Raw genomic sequence first — 17,503 nt, 5'->3', positions numbered from 1 at the left:
ATGCAGTTTTGATTTTAAAATACCATGATTTGAATTAATCCTTTGATTTTTTTACCGCTTTCACCAGTGGGAAAGAAACTGCTTTATTAAACCCTAGGATCACATAGTATATAGCTCTTCCAGTTATGTCACTACATAACTCTCATTGTTTACTGCTTATTATCTAATTATGTCCATACACAGCAGCATCATTTGCAAGCATGTCATTAGGTGACTTGCAAAGGTATTGCCCTGAGAAGCCACAGACCTTTGTCTGAGTCTGAAGAGTATTCCTAAAAGTCTGCCAACAATTCCTATTTCATCTTCCTTGATTTTGTAAGTACTGGTGCCTCCATACAGCAGTTACCATCCCTTTTAATTGTTTTTCAGCATAAGAGCTATTTCTTTTGTGTGTAGGAGCAGAGTGCGAGACAGGTGGGCCACCAGACTTCAGCTGAAAAATAATGAGTATTCAGTGAACACAGCCAAAGGGACTAACGTTTTTACAGTAATGGGTAACACCTATTCCTGCAACACAGAGAATAAGTAAAGAACAATGGCTAATTTCTGTGATATGCTGGAAATACCATTCCTGGATGTGTTTCAAAACTGGATGTGGTGCTCAGGGACATGATTTAGCAGAGGGTTGTTAGAGTTAGGGTAGTATGGTTAGCTTGTGGTTGGACTTGATCATCTTTAAGGTCTTTTACAACCTAAGTAATTCTATGATTCTGTGATTCTAAGTGGTGACTATATGATACCATATATAAATAAAAAGGAAGAGAAGCATGTTATTACATTCAGGAGTAAAGATGATTTCAGGGTGCTCTTTTTCACTAAGGCAAGCAGTTCAGAAGTCTGACTAGCAACTGTTTCAAGAATGCTTTGAACATCTGTAGATGGGAAGCTCCAGAAACAAGGCAGGCTGAAGTATGGAACACCAGCATACCTGGCCTTTCTTTCATTGTCTTGATGAGTAGTACAAAAGTGTCCAGTCTATGTTAAGGTAACTGGGTATGACCACACCATCTTATCTCAACCTAAACAATATGAAAACTAAGTTTATTGGCTACTTGACACTCGGGACTACTTATTCCAACCTTTTATCATGGAAAACTCTGACTCATCTTTCATGTATCTCAGTCAGTTTTTAACCCTGCAACTTCTGCTTTAAACAACTGAAGCTGAAGTGGTCAAAACTGCTTATACTAGTTACTCATATGCCATGCTATTACTTACATTCTGATAGCATTCTCTGTCTCCAGTGTTATCGTAAAGTGTTTCCTGTAATATCTAACACAGTGTAGCAGATGGCCCTAATGCTTGGTAGCTGCTGGGTCTGTCAGTAAGCAGATGCAGTGTATTTTCTGATGTGTCATGATGCTGGATTTGGTGCAACTGTTTGAGCCACCAGTTACTGTCCCAAGAAGAACACATTTCCACTCACAAATTAGTTTTCTAAACCAATAGTTCGAAAAGAAGTCACAGAGATTCTGTAACAGGTAGATGCGTGAGGATTTTAGTAGAGATAGCAATTATTTGACCAAGAGTACCTTTTCCATTTATTTCTTCTAACTTTTAAAATTGTATTTTATATTTTTTCCTCCCCCCTTTCCAAAAAACACCAAAAGTTGTACAATGTTCATTTACATTAGTTCTTTCAATCTCACAGCATCACTAAAAGCCCCTCCGTTCCCCCTGCTCTCCTGCATTTCCCACCCTTCTTTGATTGCAATTGCCTCCTCTCTGCTTACTCACCGATGCTCTGTCAGGATGCAGAGGCACAAGCACCTATTCAGAACGTCGCGTGTGATGCACCCAAGCTCATAAACCCCTTCACCTGATATTGCATGAGATGCAGCCATACATCTTCTCTATCCAAACTGGCTGATTTCCTCTCTGGCTGTGGGGTTGCACAAGCAGTGTCACACTGTGAAAGCTGGACCAGGCTGTCTGACAGTGTCCAATGACAGAATGACACCTGCAGGTGCTGCCTGCAGCTCATCCCTTGAGGTTTTTCTTATGTGTTTTGTGTAGCTATGTAACTAGGGTATGCAACTTCCAGAGAAACCTTTATATATTGGCCCCACTACATTATACCCACTATACCCACTTCATTAGACCCTCTAATTCAGTTTATAATTCATATGTATATGTGTATGTGTGTGTGTGTATAATAATGAATGATCTGTGAGTTCTTTTTAGCTTGTCTGCAGAACATGAAATAGTTCAAAGGCTCAAAGCAAAATGATAAAAAGACAACACTGCCATCTTTGTACACACAGGGTATTTGACAGTGTACATTTGATCTACATCTATTGCTAGGCTGCTCTGTCCCACCAAGTTGATGTCTCATAGAAAAGTTTGAGGATAAATTATCATTCATACCACATTTTGCTGCATAATCAATTTAGATTGAAATGGATAGAATGTCTATATTGGCATTCATGAGTTCATTGTTGATACTCATTTCTAATTTTGAGACATTCTGGGGTTCCGTGCTTTGCTATTGTAGTCCCTTTGTCCAGCATCTGAATAGTTAAACTGATTCAGGAATAACCACTCAATCTCTTGGCAGCATCTGATATGAACAGTACAACAGTCAGCAAGCACTGGATTGCCCTGCCATATTCAAACCTCTTTTCACCCCTTAATTTACCAGATACAAGCTGGGTTTGTGATCTGTTCCCCCATAGGCCAGGTTTCACGCTGCTGCCTCAGTCATGTTGATGATGACTGATGATGCCCCACGGAACAGTCACAAAGGAAATGCTGTGTGCGTATGAGTTATCAGAAACCACCATCTACCCAGAGACACAGAGGAAAGGACATCCCTGATTTTGGAACACTTTTGTGCAGCAGACTGAATGGGCTAGAAAAAGGACTAGCTTGCAATACTAACAGACTCCTACAATGATCATCCTCACTACTCATATGCATGTTTCATTTTATGGGTAAGGAACAGGTTTTTTCCTTTTCCAGAACAGCTTGAAATTTTTGGTCCTGCGGCTGTTCTACATAAGGTAGATTACAATTTAAACAAACAAAAGGGCAATTAGAAGTTGTTTTCACTTTTTTCCGTTACTTTCCTAACTTTATTCTGACCCTCCCTTTGGGGTCATTTATTTCTCATGTTAGTTAGTAGCTTTTCCCGTTTGGGGATTTGGTAGTTTTAGTGAAACATCTAAAGGAGAAAACCAAGCAAATGCTCTCCTTTTTTGGCGAAGAATGTTTGTTCTGCTAATATCTGAATAGAAAAACAACCTAATACTTGGGGCAAAAGCAGGGGACACCCTCAGGGGACATTTATCTGCTCCTAGGCTTGTTTGAACTTTTCAGGGGAGAGTGTTTAAATCTTAAGAAATGACTTTTGTTTTGTATTTCTGTGCTGTTGGGTTTGTTGGTGTTGTTGATTGCTTGCTCGCTTGTTTGTTTGGTTTTTCTTTAGAATAATCTTGGGGTCTATACAAATAGAAATGTGTATCTGAGACTATCCCAAAAGCCTTGCCTATTTTCTTTGTTCTGTGGCTTCCCTTCCCTTCCCTTCCCTTCCCTTCCCTTCCCTTCCCTTCCCTTCCCTTCCCTTCCCTTCCCTTCCCTTCCCTTCCCTTCCCTTCCCTTCCCTTCCCTTCCCTTCCCTTCCCTTCCCTTCCCTTCCCTTCCCTTCCCTTCCCTTCCCTTCCCTTCCCTTCCCTTCCCTTCCCTTCCCTTCCCTTCCCTTCCCTTCCCTTCCCTTCCCTTTCCCCTTCCCTTCCCTTCCCTTCCCTTCCTTCCCTCTTCATTTCATTCTTTCCCCTTTCTCTCTCTCCTTCTCCCTCTCTTTTTTCACTTTCTTTACTTTCTATTCTTACATTAGAAAGTAATTTAAGACACATTTACAAATCAACTTGTATTGTTTTAGATGGCATATAGTGGCACAGTTCTAAACTGAGATTTTTCCTTCAGATTTGATCCTCCCCAAATAGATTTCCTGCTCACTTTGTGTTTGTTTGTTTAAACTATGTCTCTTGGTATTGTGACAGCTCAGGACAATTTTCCATATACTGCCATTCAGTTCCCACAATAGTTAACTCCCAGGCTTTCAGACAGATGACTTGCCAACTACTGAGTGATGCCATTTGAAGCACAGAATCAGATGAAGGGCTCTTTCCTTGGTGTGCCTCAGTAATTTTGTGCAATGGGACAACTGCACGCTTATTTTTGAGGGAGTCATGGTCAGAGTGCATTATTCGCTCTCCCTCTTACCAAAGACAAATGGTTGGAAAAGGTAACCTTCAGCTTCTTCAAGGAAGTTCTTCAGCAGCTTCAGGGAAATCTGAACAGACCGTGGATGTATCTGGAAGGAGAAGATTCTTTCCATTCTCATCTCTGAATGTTTTCATGTGGGAATGACTGTAGTAAGTCCAGAACTTTTTGTTCTTCATTTCACTCTCCAGAAAGAAATAGTGTACTGATACAGATATATGAATCAAACACATAATCCAGTCTTTTCATATTGTTTTTTTTTTCTATTTCTTTTAACTGTTGAAGAAGATAGATTCTTCTCTTCTTTTCTCCTATGAAATTCTACCACACTTCCAGTAGCACAGTGTTTGAGCACCTTCCCTCTATAGCTTTTCCAGAACACTGCTTTAGGAACTTCTGCCACTCATTCCAGTCACTGCACTTACCTGCTTCATTCACGCTCACTTGTCTTCCACATTTCCAGCTATGTTGTTTGTTCCTTCCGACTGAGTCTCAGACGGTGGCACAGTCAACATACAGGTGAGATCATCATTACCATTTTTGTGCAGGTTTAAATGCCAGCCAGCCCTGAGGCTTCCCAGGTTGTTTACTAATGCTCTTTTTTAGACTGTGGTGTCCTGTCTGAAGAAGCTGTTGTGAACATGGGAAACCCAGGGCTCATGAGGGAAAATGTATGATTGGAGTCAGGGGCTCTGTTTCAGTAATGGTTACATGACTTATCTATCCCCAGTAAAACTTCTTTCCCTTGCATTTGATGTTCTTGGCTGCTTGAGGATGTAGGTAAATTCCCATTATGGCATGTTAACAGCCTATATAGATGAACTGAGGCACATGGGCAAGCTTATTCCAGTAGTTATTCCTTGGAACAGCAGTAAATCAGCAAGGGCTCTGAGTTTACGTTATCTCTGAGGCAGGTAGGAAGTCAACAGGGAAGGGAGCATGACACAATCCTACACACCAATGAAAATCAACAGAAGCCAGTGCTACTTGCTGTCTCTTGTGGGATGAAAGGAGACCTTCAAAGGGAGAATTTATTCCAAATCAACAGATCTAACCATTATAACAATAGCAGGGAACCTGAACAACTGCTTCTTGCAATGGGTTGGGTTTGTAACATTTTCAGGGTATTTGCAGTTCTGTTAAATGGTTCGCTATGGTTAAATTATGTTATACTGGAGTTGGACTCAGTGATCCTTGTGGGTTCACTCCAACTCAGGATATTCTATGATTCTATGAGTGTATACTTTGATAAATGATACTTAAAGTTGGACAAACATGGGACTGACTCAAAACTAAGACATTTTCCATTCCCACGACTTTACACTTTGAGGAAATATTGAGCTGAGTAACTACATACTAATTTTACTTAATGAATTAAATCTTTCTGGAAAAGGTATTGGTATCAAGTTTTCGACACACAGCATTTTGTGTTGTGCCAGATTCATCTGAAATACATATGTATGGCTTCAAATTATCGTCACTAGCTTTAAAGGGAGCTGAACAGAACTGTCTGGGAACAATCCAGTGCTCTAGTAAGAGCCACCAATCCTGTATGTGATCGCTGCATTATGGGACTTTGCAATGTGACAGAGAGGTTGCATGTTCAGGAGCTCTGCAAGCGCATCTCTGTGACTGTGGCTTAGCATCCCTAAACTGAACCCCACAGAGAGGGAAGCTCAGTGTTTTTGCTAGCATGATGGGCCTAGCAGTCTTTAATACTTGCTTAGAATATTTGCAGCGGGGTTTCAGCTAGCATTAGTATATCAGAGAGCGTTTTCCTTTGCTAAGGCTTTCAGATCTGACCAGAAAACCAGGGTCCACGAAGTAGAAAGAAGGGGAGGGAAGGAACACACAATATTCACAGTATATTTTTATACATATTTACAGAAGGAAGAGCTGAGCTATCCAAACTTGAGCTTTCCCCATGGATGAGTCAAACATAACGTTTCATCCCAGCGAAGGCACAGAGAACATCTCAATGCACAGAAACATTTCTACACAGGAAAGAGTCTGGGAGATATTGACCCCACTTTGGGTAATTATGATCATCTCCTTCCTGGGTTTTTGTGAAAATGGAATTGTCCTCTGGTGCCTCTGCTTCCAGATCAAAAGAAATCCATTCACTGCGTACATCACTCACCTGTCCATTGCTGACATCTCCTTACTGTTTTGTGTATTTATTCTGTCGATTGAGTACATTGCTGGCTTTGGATTCGCGTATGGCTTTTACTACTATATAACCACCACACTGTCTATTGTCTTTCTTCTTGGATATAATACTGGTCTCTATCTCCTGACAGCCATCAGTATTGAGAGGTGTCTGTCTATTGTTTACCCCATCTGGTACCGCTGCCACCGGTCACGGCACCAATCAGCAATTGTATGCGCAATTCTATGGACTCTGTCTTTTTTGATGACAGTAGCCGAATACTTAACATGCAAAGATGATTCAACAAGGGAACAATTTGACGAAGCCAACCATTGCCAAGCAATGCTCATCTTCATATGGATCCTGACTTTCCTGATCTTCATTCCTTTAATGATTCTGTCCAGCCTGATCTTGGTCATCAGGATTCATCGTAACTCCCTGAGACCACATTCATCAAAGCTCTACATCATCATTGTGGCCACCGTCGTCGTCTTCCTCATCTTTGCCATGCCCATGAGGCTGCTGTACCTTCTGAACTATCACCACTGGTCATCTCTGCTCAGCCAGCAGAACCACGTCACCATTGTTCTCTCCACCGTCAACAGCAGCATCAACCCTCTTGTTTACTTCTTTGTAGGAAGCAGCAAGAAAAAGAGGTTCAAGGAGAGTCTCAAAGTGGTTCTTAGCAGAGCACTTGCTGATGGATTGCGGCCGAGAAGCCAAGAAGTTGGCATGAGCTTGGATATAGCAGAAACAATTTTCTAAGGCTTAGAGGGGAAAAATTCAGGGGCAAATAATTGGACTTGTAAGATTTAATAAATTAATGCAAAACAAAAGGTATTTGTCTTCCATAGAATGTAAAAAAAAAAAAACAGTAGAAAAAATGGTACCGTTATCTTTGGTGGTTGAGTAATGGAAAAACAAGGACTACAATAAAGATAACTTTTATTTGTATTTTCTTAATTATTCAAACACATGCTACATCCTGATATGATTATGTCAGTCAAGGATACCACAGTGGGAAAGAGACAGGCCAACAGAGAATATAAAAAAAGGACAGAGAAATACGTTATAAATAGTGTGACATTTATACAAGCTCTGAGCACCCATAAATGCTATTGAAGTCATCAGGGCCTGCGTGTATTCACATTTTTAAAAGTCAAACCCCCTAAACACAGGATTCACATTACACACTGGGATTTATTACAGCTGTTTCCAGCTTGTACAAGTTCACAAAAGAACTGCTCCCCGGGGAGTGCAGAAGAAGAAACCTACATATGGTCCCCATATATACCCACAAGCATACAGAGTAGCTTTCTTTGGTCTAGCAGAATGTGCAGGTATATACTGAATGATCAAGTTCCTCTTTGGATAAGGGGCTACTTCAGAATCCGTCTTCAAAGCATATACTGCATAATTTCCAGAGACATCAGCATGTCAGTTCAGTACCTGACACATGGGAGTAGCTGACAACCTATAGATGACAACCAGAAAAGTGCCTCTAGCAATGCAGGACTGAGGTTATACCTCAGCAACACTGTTTCACCTGACTGCATTTTTCTGTATAGTAGGTACCAGGGCTGGTATGCTGTGGAATTTAATTCTTACAGACGTCTGACAAACTATAGCCAACCTGCAGAAAGCAGAGGAAGACAACAGCAAGGAAAGGATGGGGCTACATCATGTTTATCATGTTTATCACACAGACATGGAAGAAGTGGGATCTAGACCCTTAGGGAACTGTGGCACTTCCGAAGAGATGTCTAAGAGATGCATTTGCTTCTAGCCCCCACGGGGCTCCAAATTCAGCAGGAACTGAGAGCTCCTGCCACAGGCAGAGGCACATCTTCAGCTGCCCGCCAAGTTTCCATTGGCTCACTTAATAGCTGACTGGGGAAAGAAAAATACAACCTACCCCTACTCTGTTGAAAGATTGCCAGCCTTGGAATAAGGGAGATGGTAGGTTAAGACCTAGCATTGTATGGGAATTAACGTAGAGAACAGATCTCAGAAGGATAAATATTTTTTCTACGCAAATTCCCCTCTTTCCTTACGTTAAAGCGTTGCACTGTGTCATTGCAGAAGGACTCAGGAAAATAAAAAGGTTCTCTTTTGCCTTCCCAGTTCTCTCACTCCATCAAAACCTTCCCCCTTGGCAGCCATTCTGCAGGTCCGAGTTTTACTTGTTAAGACTTCAGTCCCATGCTTGCTGTCTCTATTGATTTAGACAGCAGATGACCAGTCTGCTTCTCTCTCTGGGTACTGATTTACTGAACTGCTGGAATAACAAATCAGCAGAGCACATATTGCTGGTGAGAGCAGGATACAGCAAGCAGGCCTGTGAACACACTGGGGAGCAACAGGAACAAGCGTGTGTGATGTCCACATACATGTAGCATGTGTATGTAAGTGCCAGCTGGGGGCTGAGGCCTCCTGTGGAATTTGTCAGTGTGGATAAATGGTGTAACTAGAATGCTAGGAATACTAAGAATAAATCCTGGCTCTCTCTAAAGCTGTTCCCTATCCTTACCTCAGTACTTTCACGATAATCAAAGAATCAGAGAGGAGCAAAGTTGCAGTAACCTCTCAAGCAACTTAGGTCTCTCAAAGTGATACCAGTGACACATAATTCACTGTGCTTAAACATACCCATTTATTGTGGCAGCTCTGTGTGCAGGATCACTATGCAAGCAGCTAGTTCAGTAGATCTGAAGGGAAAATAATATGCAACAAGGTGACAATACACAATAGGGCAATTTGGGTGCGCATGAGTTGCACGTGGTGCCTTAGGGTGTTAAACTTATTTCTCTATTTCTCCTGTCTGTCTGCCTGCCCAGGCCCTCAAACACTGCAGAATTTGGACAACCATCCACAGATTGTAATAAGGAGCAGAAAACATTAACAATTATCATGAGAGGAACATCCGGAAGAATGAATAAGAGTGAACAGCTAGAAGCTGAAAAAATGATTAATGTTCCCCCAGCTCTCAGATAGAAATATCTTAGGGATGTTCTTTCTTCTTTATCACGGTGACTGATGACTTGTCTGTGCAGACAGGCCGCAGTACAAGGAGAACTGATAAAGCACGTTATCCCACCATTACATAATCAACAATGAGAAGGTGACATTTCATTTGTTGCACAACAAGAAAGTAATTCTCCATCAGCTTGACTTTTTGAAAATGATTTGCATCTGTGCAAGAGGGTGAAAAATGCCTGTGCTGGCCAGGCAATGCAAATAAACACTTTACACTGATACAACATAGGAAAAAAAGTCCCAGGGGTGAAGCTGTACTCATAGAGTTTAGATATGCGTGTTCTGTTTTAATGCATTCCTAGCTTCTAATCTTCTGTTCCTCATGTTCCTACCTGTAAAGTGAGGTTTATACAATTTTATTTGTGTTTTCACATTTAAACTGCAAACATTTTAGAAGAGGAGCCATCTCTTGTTCTCTCTTGTAACGTTTATGGATAGGAGGTCTCCCATATTGCCGAGAAGTCAATGGAGTCCATACAAGCTTTTGGTATTTCCAGCATTCTGTTTTGCAGTTTAATTAAACACTTCCTGAAAAAAATATCCTCCTTCTGGTTGTTTTGAGCAGCCACTTCCTAGATCTTTTAATGTCCATAGTTCTTGCACTGGAAAAATCCATGAGCAATTTACTCCAACCAGCCTTCCCGTGTTACTTGTGATTTAGCAGATTTTTGCCGTGCTTACCAACGACTACTTCACCCTCCTTTAAAAAAAGCACCTTGTTTTTGTGATGCTCCATATTTAAAATTGCATGCAGTTATACCCAGTTTTGTTATCTTTGCAAGGATCTAAAGTAACTACTATGCAGCAGTGTTTTGATAATGGCATTTTGAACCAGGTCCTATATGCTATTTAGTCAAGTCATCAAAACAATGACATTTAAAGATGCTTTTCTCCTCCAGGGATCCTGAGCTATCTGCTTCATGGAACTGTTGCCAACTGTCTTGGCTCCACTCTCAGATGAATGTTAGACCCTTCTGCAGAGGTGCAGACCCAGCCTCGTGCTGTGAGCTGGTGCTCTGCCTTCACAGCCTCTTTGATTTCCCTCAGCACTGTGGCTGGTCAATAGGTGATGGAGAAAAGATGAAAAATGCTCCTTTCTTATTCTAACAGGAATTTTAGACTATAGACCTGAAACATAAGCATTAATTTGTTACATTTTTTTATCCTAAACTCTTCAATTTGCTATAATTATTCCACTGCTAACTCTGAGTACTTACCTTTCCTCTGTAATTCGTATGATGGGAGTTTCCTCAGGGCTAGGAGAAATACATCAGAGGAGGATGTTTTACATTCTATGAAGTCTTTGGTCTATCTGGATATTTTGTTACGTTTTATTTTTGGCTGAACCAACAGCGTATGCTTGATAGATGTAACTTATCTTCTTGTATTGTTTTTAGGGAAAAAAAAAGATCTCAAGTGAAGACTGCCAAATGAACACAAACCGTAAGCTCCCTAAAGACATTCAATTACACACCACAGCAAAGGGAAATGATTTTTGTGAAAGTAAGTCCCTACAGCCAGCAACTTTTGTTCTGTCTGGTTTCTTTTAACCTGTACTTGGTTGGAAACAGACCTGTGCTGTAGCCAGGGGACAGGCTAAGCCAGTCAGACCAGCGTCTAAGAAATGAACAATGTCTCTACTGCTAACTTTGCCATGGCTGAGGTCCTCTGTAAACACAGCCCTGCCAACTACATTCTTTATGATGAGCTCTCTTTTGGTTCATTTATCCATTAGCACGTATCTTTCTGAGCACAACGCTGTCCTGTGTTTCTTAGCAGCCTGAAGTATTCAGAAATGTTTATCTCCACTTTTCCCAGTCTGAATGTGGCACTACTTCTCAAAGGACCATTCAAGCCTGTAGGTGTGCCCCAGTTAAATCAGTACAGCAGAAAACTGAAAGCCTAAAGCACTGTGCCCTCAAGTTGGGTACTTACAGCAAAACATGCACTGTGCATCTCTCAGCTTTCTATCCATCCTCAGTTTCCCACTGTGTTCTCCATTCAGAATTCCCCCAGTTCGATGCTTAGCATAAGACTGTACAAATCTGCAGAGGTCGGATGCACCCCAACCCATGGACTCAGACAGACTGCAGCTGTTAACTATCCTCATCTTGGCCACGCTCTTGAGGTTGAGTTTTCCCATGGCATTAGGATAACAAAACACCTCCAAAAAGATTTAACCTCCAAAAAGATTTAACAAGCTTTCCATACTGCTATTCTTTGTCAAGCACAGTGTTAGTTTCCTCATCCTTTACTTTTTGTGGAGCAAAAAGAAGAAAAGATGCAGATAATCCCTCTGGATAGTTTTACTGAAGGCTTTGAAAGACAAGCAGCAGAAAGCATGTTTCATAACACATGCTGTAAAGCAATGTGAAAATATACAGAGAAAACTACTTTCTCTTTTGTGTGGCACAAACCATCTATGCTATTCTGGAAGAGAACATAAACTGTATATCCTAATTCTACTTTATTTCATCTGCTGAGGAAATTATTGGAAATATCAACATTTAGCACCGGTAAATTTTCTACATACAGTTTTTTATTCAGTTCAGTAGAAGTGACCATTAAGATTTCCTTCCCCAAAACCATATCTTTCGTTCTCACGTCAGTAAGTGAGAAAAGGACAAAAAAACATCAAACACTTGCTGCTATTCCATCTGGAGGTGATGAATATTTCTTAGCTAAGAAATTGCACATGTTCTGGCCCTGTTACTCTTGGACCAGGTTCTGACTTAAGAAAAAAAGGTAAGGAAAATCCAGATTAATTCCACTGACTTAGGTGGAGATATTACAGATACAGACTAGTGCACTCAGTTTGGATGTGTCTTTCTTGTCTTGCAATCTACATGTATAATCTACTATTATAACCTAAAGCGAATCTTTAATCGAATCATTTATACAGTGTTGTCATTCAACATTAATCATATAATGGCTCAACTGTGTCTTCATATACACATTGCTATTGGCATTTACTTTTTTCTACTCTGTTTACTTCAGCAACTTGTGCATATAAAACATACATGGAAATGTGCTACTGATGATTGAAAAAATGGATTGGTACTTTTCTTCTAGATGAGTTCAGATGTAAACTTATCTCTTATTCTTCTCCTTCAGATATTTTACAGTACTGAAAATTTAACACAAATAAAATGCTCATCTACAAGACATCTGTCATCGGCATGGGCATATTTATGAATGTGGCTATGAAAACAGAAGTGTATATATAGACCTAATGTATAAATATAACTTAGCAAGACAGGGTGATAGAAGAATCAACTGAACAAATTATACAACATATTTTAGTCCTCTACAAATAGCACGTTATGCAAGAAATGTCTTGCATAGCTTCTTTCCCCCGGGACAAACATGAAGAAACAAAATGTAGGTTGTGTTTTGATGCTAAAAGAAAATCAATTTGGTTATTTTTCTGCTGCGTATCAAGTCTGTAAATTCTTAGGTGTTACGATGGAGATGGCATTTTTATTTTAGCCTCCTTCTATTACAAGTGAAAAAAGTCACAATACGTAGAGCGAGAAAAAAATGAAGCAAAACAGAAATTTATCAGCTATTTTGTGACAACTAAGATGGAACGTGTGACAACTTATTGCAATATAGTCCTAACAAATTAAGTGGCATAACTACTGAAAAATAAAAGTTGCTTATTAACTTTGCTGCTGTCTCAGGATAGAAGCATGAAACTAAGTGGTAGTATGTCTTCCAGATATAACAAGTTTCATTTATTTACTTTAGCTCCACAACAGATACCTGTAATTTTTTATCATGACAAAGTCTTCTACTAGCTTACATCACTCATAGCAGATGAACCACAACAGTTTTTGGGCAGTTCATAAGTAATTTGTAGGTACTGTAGTAGTTGGTGTAAGAGGTTACTTTTTTCCCATTATCACATCCTCCTGTGTGGAGCTGCAGCTTACACTGAGATAACTGTATTAGAGATGAGGCCCCACATGCAGGGAGGAGCGACACCTCATATCCAGAAGTTGAAAAGTGAAGGGAAAAATCATTTAACAGAACACAGCATGATAAATTATCATATATGAAACAAGCTGGCGATATATTTAGAGTACATGGTTAATAACAACAGTCAAGAACCACATTCACTGAAAGCTAGATGAAAGAAGTGAAAAGAGAGGGATGAATATAGAGAAGCTGCTACATGGACTTGAACAGGCATACTCAAGAATGTCCTTGAGGAGAGCTATCTTCTAAGACACAGCACAAAACAGAGCCCTTTTCAGAGCATATGCTGAGTACGCAGTGTAAGAACTTGCCCAGCAAAACAGAGATTTCAAAAGTAGTCAGTATGTTTATGTCTGATATCCCTTCACAGCTTCAATGAACAAAATCAGATAGATTAGGAAATGCCATTATCTTCGTAGCTACATAGGGAAGCCTAAGCCTATGTCTGCAAAACAAGGTCATTAAACACTTGTTTTGTCTAAACGGTGTACTTTAAATTGCTATAAAGTAGGCAAACTTGTCAGAAGAACTTGGGAGGTAACTCTCATCTAATACTTGCATTAGGAAAGTGCTAGAGAAAAAGAAACAGTTAAGAGTAGTAGGAGTGGAACAGAAAAGAAAGGAGATTGAGTGGAAAGAATTAGAGAGATGGTGAAAGATGGAGAGAGCAGCAAAAAAAGAGCAAGGAGAAATAAGAAACAATGACAAGAAACAATGACAGTGGGTATAAGATTAGGACTTTAGATGTAGAAAGCAAGAAAAAAGGAATGAATAGAGAACAACGCAGGTGCAGCTATGCTTTCTGAAGAACAACATAGCTTCACAGAAGGGCCTTATGAAGACTTTTCACTTAGTATAAAAGTAATTATTTTATTATACAGACAGCTGGAAATAAACTGCCCAAATCTCACTGGAGAAAGAACTCCCCAAAATCAAATATAAACACAACTTTGGATTCCCAAACAGTTTTTGTTTCTATATACTGAGAAGACAGAGATCAGATACAAGTGTTAAAAGGAACCAAGACAGCAAGAGCAGAGACAAGCTTCCTCTAAGACAGCCTCTACCTCACATGCGATGCTGGACACGTGAAGCAAGAGTCAAAAAGAACATGAAATGCCTCCAATATTTGACACCAGGCAAGATGCAAGAGAGAATCCTGGAGGACCTGTTTATTCATCTCGTACCCTGCCTACTGAAAGCTGTGCACAACCAGGAAGCTTCAGCAGATCCTTGGGATACAGTGCAGTGTAACTATCAGCCATCACACTGAGCACCTCCAAAGGAAAAGGTAAGATTATGAGATTGTATTCCAGAGTATTTTAACGCTGTCTCACAGTATTGGATTAACTAAGAGATTGATATCAGTTAAGATGGGTGGTAAATATTGAAATTATTTATAAAAGATACTCTAAATGAAGCATTCCTGCCTTTCTGTATTTGCAGAACATACTTTGGGATATATAAAAGACTGACACAGGTTCTGCAAATCTTTATGTATGCATTTAACTTTAAGCATGAGAGAAATCCCATGGACCAGGAGAGAACCACCGCGCTCCCCAGGTTATAAACGTTTAAGTTTGCAAGCTTAGAATCTGCATGCCAAATTCCTCACCTCTGCACCATCTTTTACTTTTAAAATTTATTTTAAATATATCCTTATTCACATCTTATATTTCAGTATTTATGCAGCTCCTTGTTGCGCTGCAACTTTGATTCATTGCTAGGCTGGTGAATGTATCACAGAATCACAGAATTGTAGGGGTTGGAAGGGACCTCTAGAGATCATCGAGCCCAAATCCCCTGCCAAAGCAGGCTCCCTACACCATGTCACACAGGTAGGCGTCCAGGCGGGTCTTGAATATCTCCAGAAAAATATCAGAAAAATGTATATTGCATTAGTACTGCAAATCAGAGCAATAATGCTATCCTGCTGGTTTTCCTAGTTCGGATGATGAATGTTTAGATGGTGAAGGCTTAGACTGGACATAAGAAGGAGCTGTTTTTCTCTCAGAGTGGTCAGGCGCTGCAATGTCTGCCCATGGAGGTGTTGGAGCGGCCACCCGTGGCAGTGTTACAGAGGCACCTGGATGAGCAGCCATGACATACTGCTCGGCGCCCTGTGGTAGGTGTGGTAAAGAGAGGACACCCCGCCCGCCGCACATGACGGCGCTCACATGACCAGGCAATGGGCGGGCCGTGGTCACATGACGCTCCGCTGGCTGCCGGCGCTCCTTGACGTCCCGGGGCAGCCGCTGCGGCCCGGCCCGGCTCTGGCCCTGCCGCGATGTCCCCTGCCGCCTCCTTCGCCCCTCTTCTCCTCATCCTCCTGTGCCTGCCCATAGGGGACGGCGGGGCGGCCCTCGCCAACCAGGACGAGCCCTTCTTTAAGGAACTGTGCAGGTAGACGGGGCGCGGGGTTGGGAGGGGCTCGAATCCGCGGTGCTCGGTGCGTTTGGCCCGGTCGGTGCCGGGTTGGGACACACCGTGAGCCGCCCCGCGGGTCTGGGCTGCAGCCGGGGCCGGGCTGCGGTGTGCGGGTCCCCATTGGGAAGCGTCACCTCCCAGGCGGGGGTACCGCCGCGTAGCAGCAATTGATTTAGTTGCGAAAGACTTGAATAATTGAGAGTTGTTGCATGGGAATGACTGTTCTTCGTGTTTTGGCCTGTTCCCGTAATGCGTTCAGCTAGGAATCTGGTTTGGGAAATATGCCTTTGTTAGTCGTTTCTTCAGTAATTCGCTCGGCTACGCTGTGCTGCTTACCGGAGTATTTTATCTTTGCCAGTGGTACCGGGTAAGAAGCGTTGTAGCCTCTGAGCACAGCACGAAGGTGTGGTCTGGGTCATGTGAGCAAACGGCAGAATCTGTGGGCACAGCGATTAAAACAACTGATGAAAGGGAGGAGGGGAAAACGTAGCTTTTCTTGGGAGGCAGCTCATCAGCATATAACGCTTCTGCGGGGTAACTACCCTGCTTGTGAAACTGGGACAGAAGGGAGAAGCTGCCGTGTCTCTCAAGGGGTATTCAGTTCCTCTGGCTTTAGTGTGTTTTTTTTTTCTTTTTTCTTATTTAAATGCCCTAAGTTATTTGATTCTCAAGCAGCTCCTATATCGAGAGTAGCATTAATTCATATCAGTGTCTGCCTTGGTTTTGTTGCATGTATGTCACTGGAGGAGCTTCTATGGATGTCATTTAGGGGCACACTTGCCTCTGCACACTCTTGAAGATGCTGTGGAGATCTCTTCTAAAGGAAAACTTTTACTCCATGGGGCATGATGTGGCTAAGTGGCTCGAACACTTATGTTGCTCTCTGAGGTCTTATATGTAAGCTGTAAGATCTGACATGGATCCATCCGCAGGACAGCTCTTGGGCCAGTCTGATCTGTCCTTAAGCTGCCTTAGGCAATATATTGGACAGTTTTACTAAGAACTGTTGTCTTGTGTCCTGGGTTTTATGTGACTTTTGGGTTGGTGAAGCTGCAATAGGCTCTCTAGTGCCTGAATGTCAAAAGCTGGGTGAGGAAGGAAAGTGTTGGAGTTGAGAATAGAGGTTGTTAAGCTTTTAAGTAGTAGCAGAGAGGCGCCTTATCTGGGATCTAGTAGTGGGAAAGAAAGATGGCAAATCTGTCTGTTGGAATTGTAGTGTGAGACTGCCTTGGGTAGCTTACATTGCTTGTTTCTTGTAGCCTTACTGTGGGTATGTGTGGACCAGCCTAGAGAAAAGGCAAGGGAGTACAAATAGGAAATAGCTTTTCTTTTCTGAAACTCTGTTGAATGTCACAGCTTGTGCTCTCCTAAAACTGACTGTGCTGTTGTGTGGCTTATAATTAGAGTTAGGGTTTATCTTCTGTGCTGAGGTGCATCTAAGATTGCTGCAATGTCAAAATCTGGGAAAGGATACTAAGAGTTTGGTTGGATGTAGGAAGTTACTAGTCAGCTGTTCTTTAATAATTAGTGTACTTTGATATCAACAAGATGAAGCTTGACAGTCTTCTTATGCTCTTTAAAAGAAAAAAGCAAATACAGGGTATGTTTTGAATGTGCTGGTATAGTAGGAGAAGTAAGCAAGCTCCTCTGCTGTGCTGAGTCTATCGTAGTATAGATTATTTGGTG

The 17,503-nt window shown here is 41.4% G+C and overlaps 2 protein-coding genes across 5 annotated transcripts in view; both read left to right on the top strand.

Moving 5' to 3' along the window:
• Positions 1-1,620: 1,620 nt before the first annotated feature.
• MAS1 (MAS1 proto-oncogene, G protein-coupled receptor) lies at positions 1,621-7,209 on the top strand. Of its 4 annotated transcripts, XM_085541416.1 has the most exons (4): positions 1,621-2,933; positions 4,002-4,376; positions 4,688-4,743; positions 6,112-7,209. In XM_085541416.1, the coding sequence occupies exon 4, from the start codon at positions 6,149-6,151 to the stop codon at positions 7,136-7,138; it is 990 nt and encodes a 329-aa protein (XP_085397542.1). In that variant the 5' UTR covers positions 1,621-2,933; positions 4,002-4,376; positions 4,688-4,743; positions 6,112-6,148; the 3' UTR covers positions 7,139-7,209. The 4 variants fall into 4 exon arrangements, with proteins under 4 accessions (XP_085397542.1, XP_085397541.1, XP_085397540.1 ...); XM_085541415.1 differs by having other exon boundaries at positions 4,688-7,209; XM_085541414.1 differs by having other exon boundaries at positions 4,002-4,743.
• Positions 7,210-15,595: 8,386 nt separating this feature from the next.
• IGF2R (insulin like growth factor 2 receptor) overlaps positions 15,596-17,503 on the top strand; it is a 51,302-nt gene continuing 49,394 nt past the window's right edge. Inside the window, exon 1 of the mRNA XM_015858058.3 lies at positions 15,596-15,793. Coding sequence (XP_015713544.2) covers positions 15,678-15,793 — 116 coding nt within the window. The 5' untranslated portion in view covers positions 15,596-15,677. The remainder of the gene's footprint in view (positions 15,794-17,503) is intronic.

Source organism: Coturnix japonica, chromosome 3 (genome assembly GCF_054131305.1).
Source record: "Coturnix japonica strain WE chromosome 3, WE-NBRP24, whole genome shotgun sequence".
NCBI classification, from domain to species: Eukaryota; Metazoa; Chordata; class Aves; order Galliformes; family Phasianidae; genus Coturnix; species Coturnix japonica.
Note: the sequence above shows the minus strand (reverse complement) of the source record. Positions and strands in the feature narration are given on the sequence as shown.

Bases quoted from the DNA above. Each gene is read 5' to 3' on its own strand.
- MAS1 (XM_085541416.1), top strand. From the start codon at position 6,149: ATGGATGAGTCAAACATAACGTTTCATCCCAGCGAAGGCACAGAGAAC.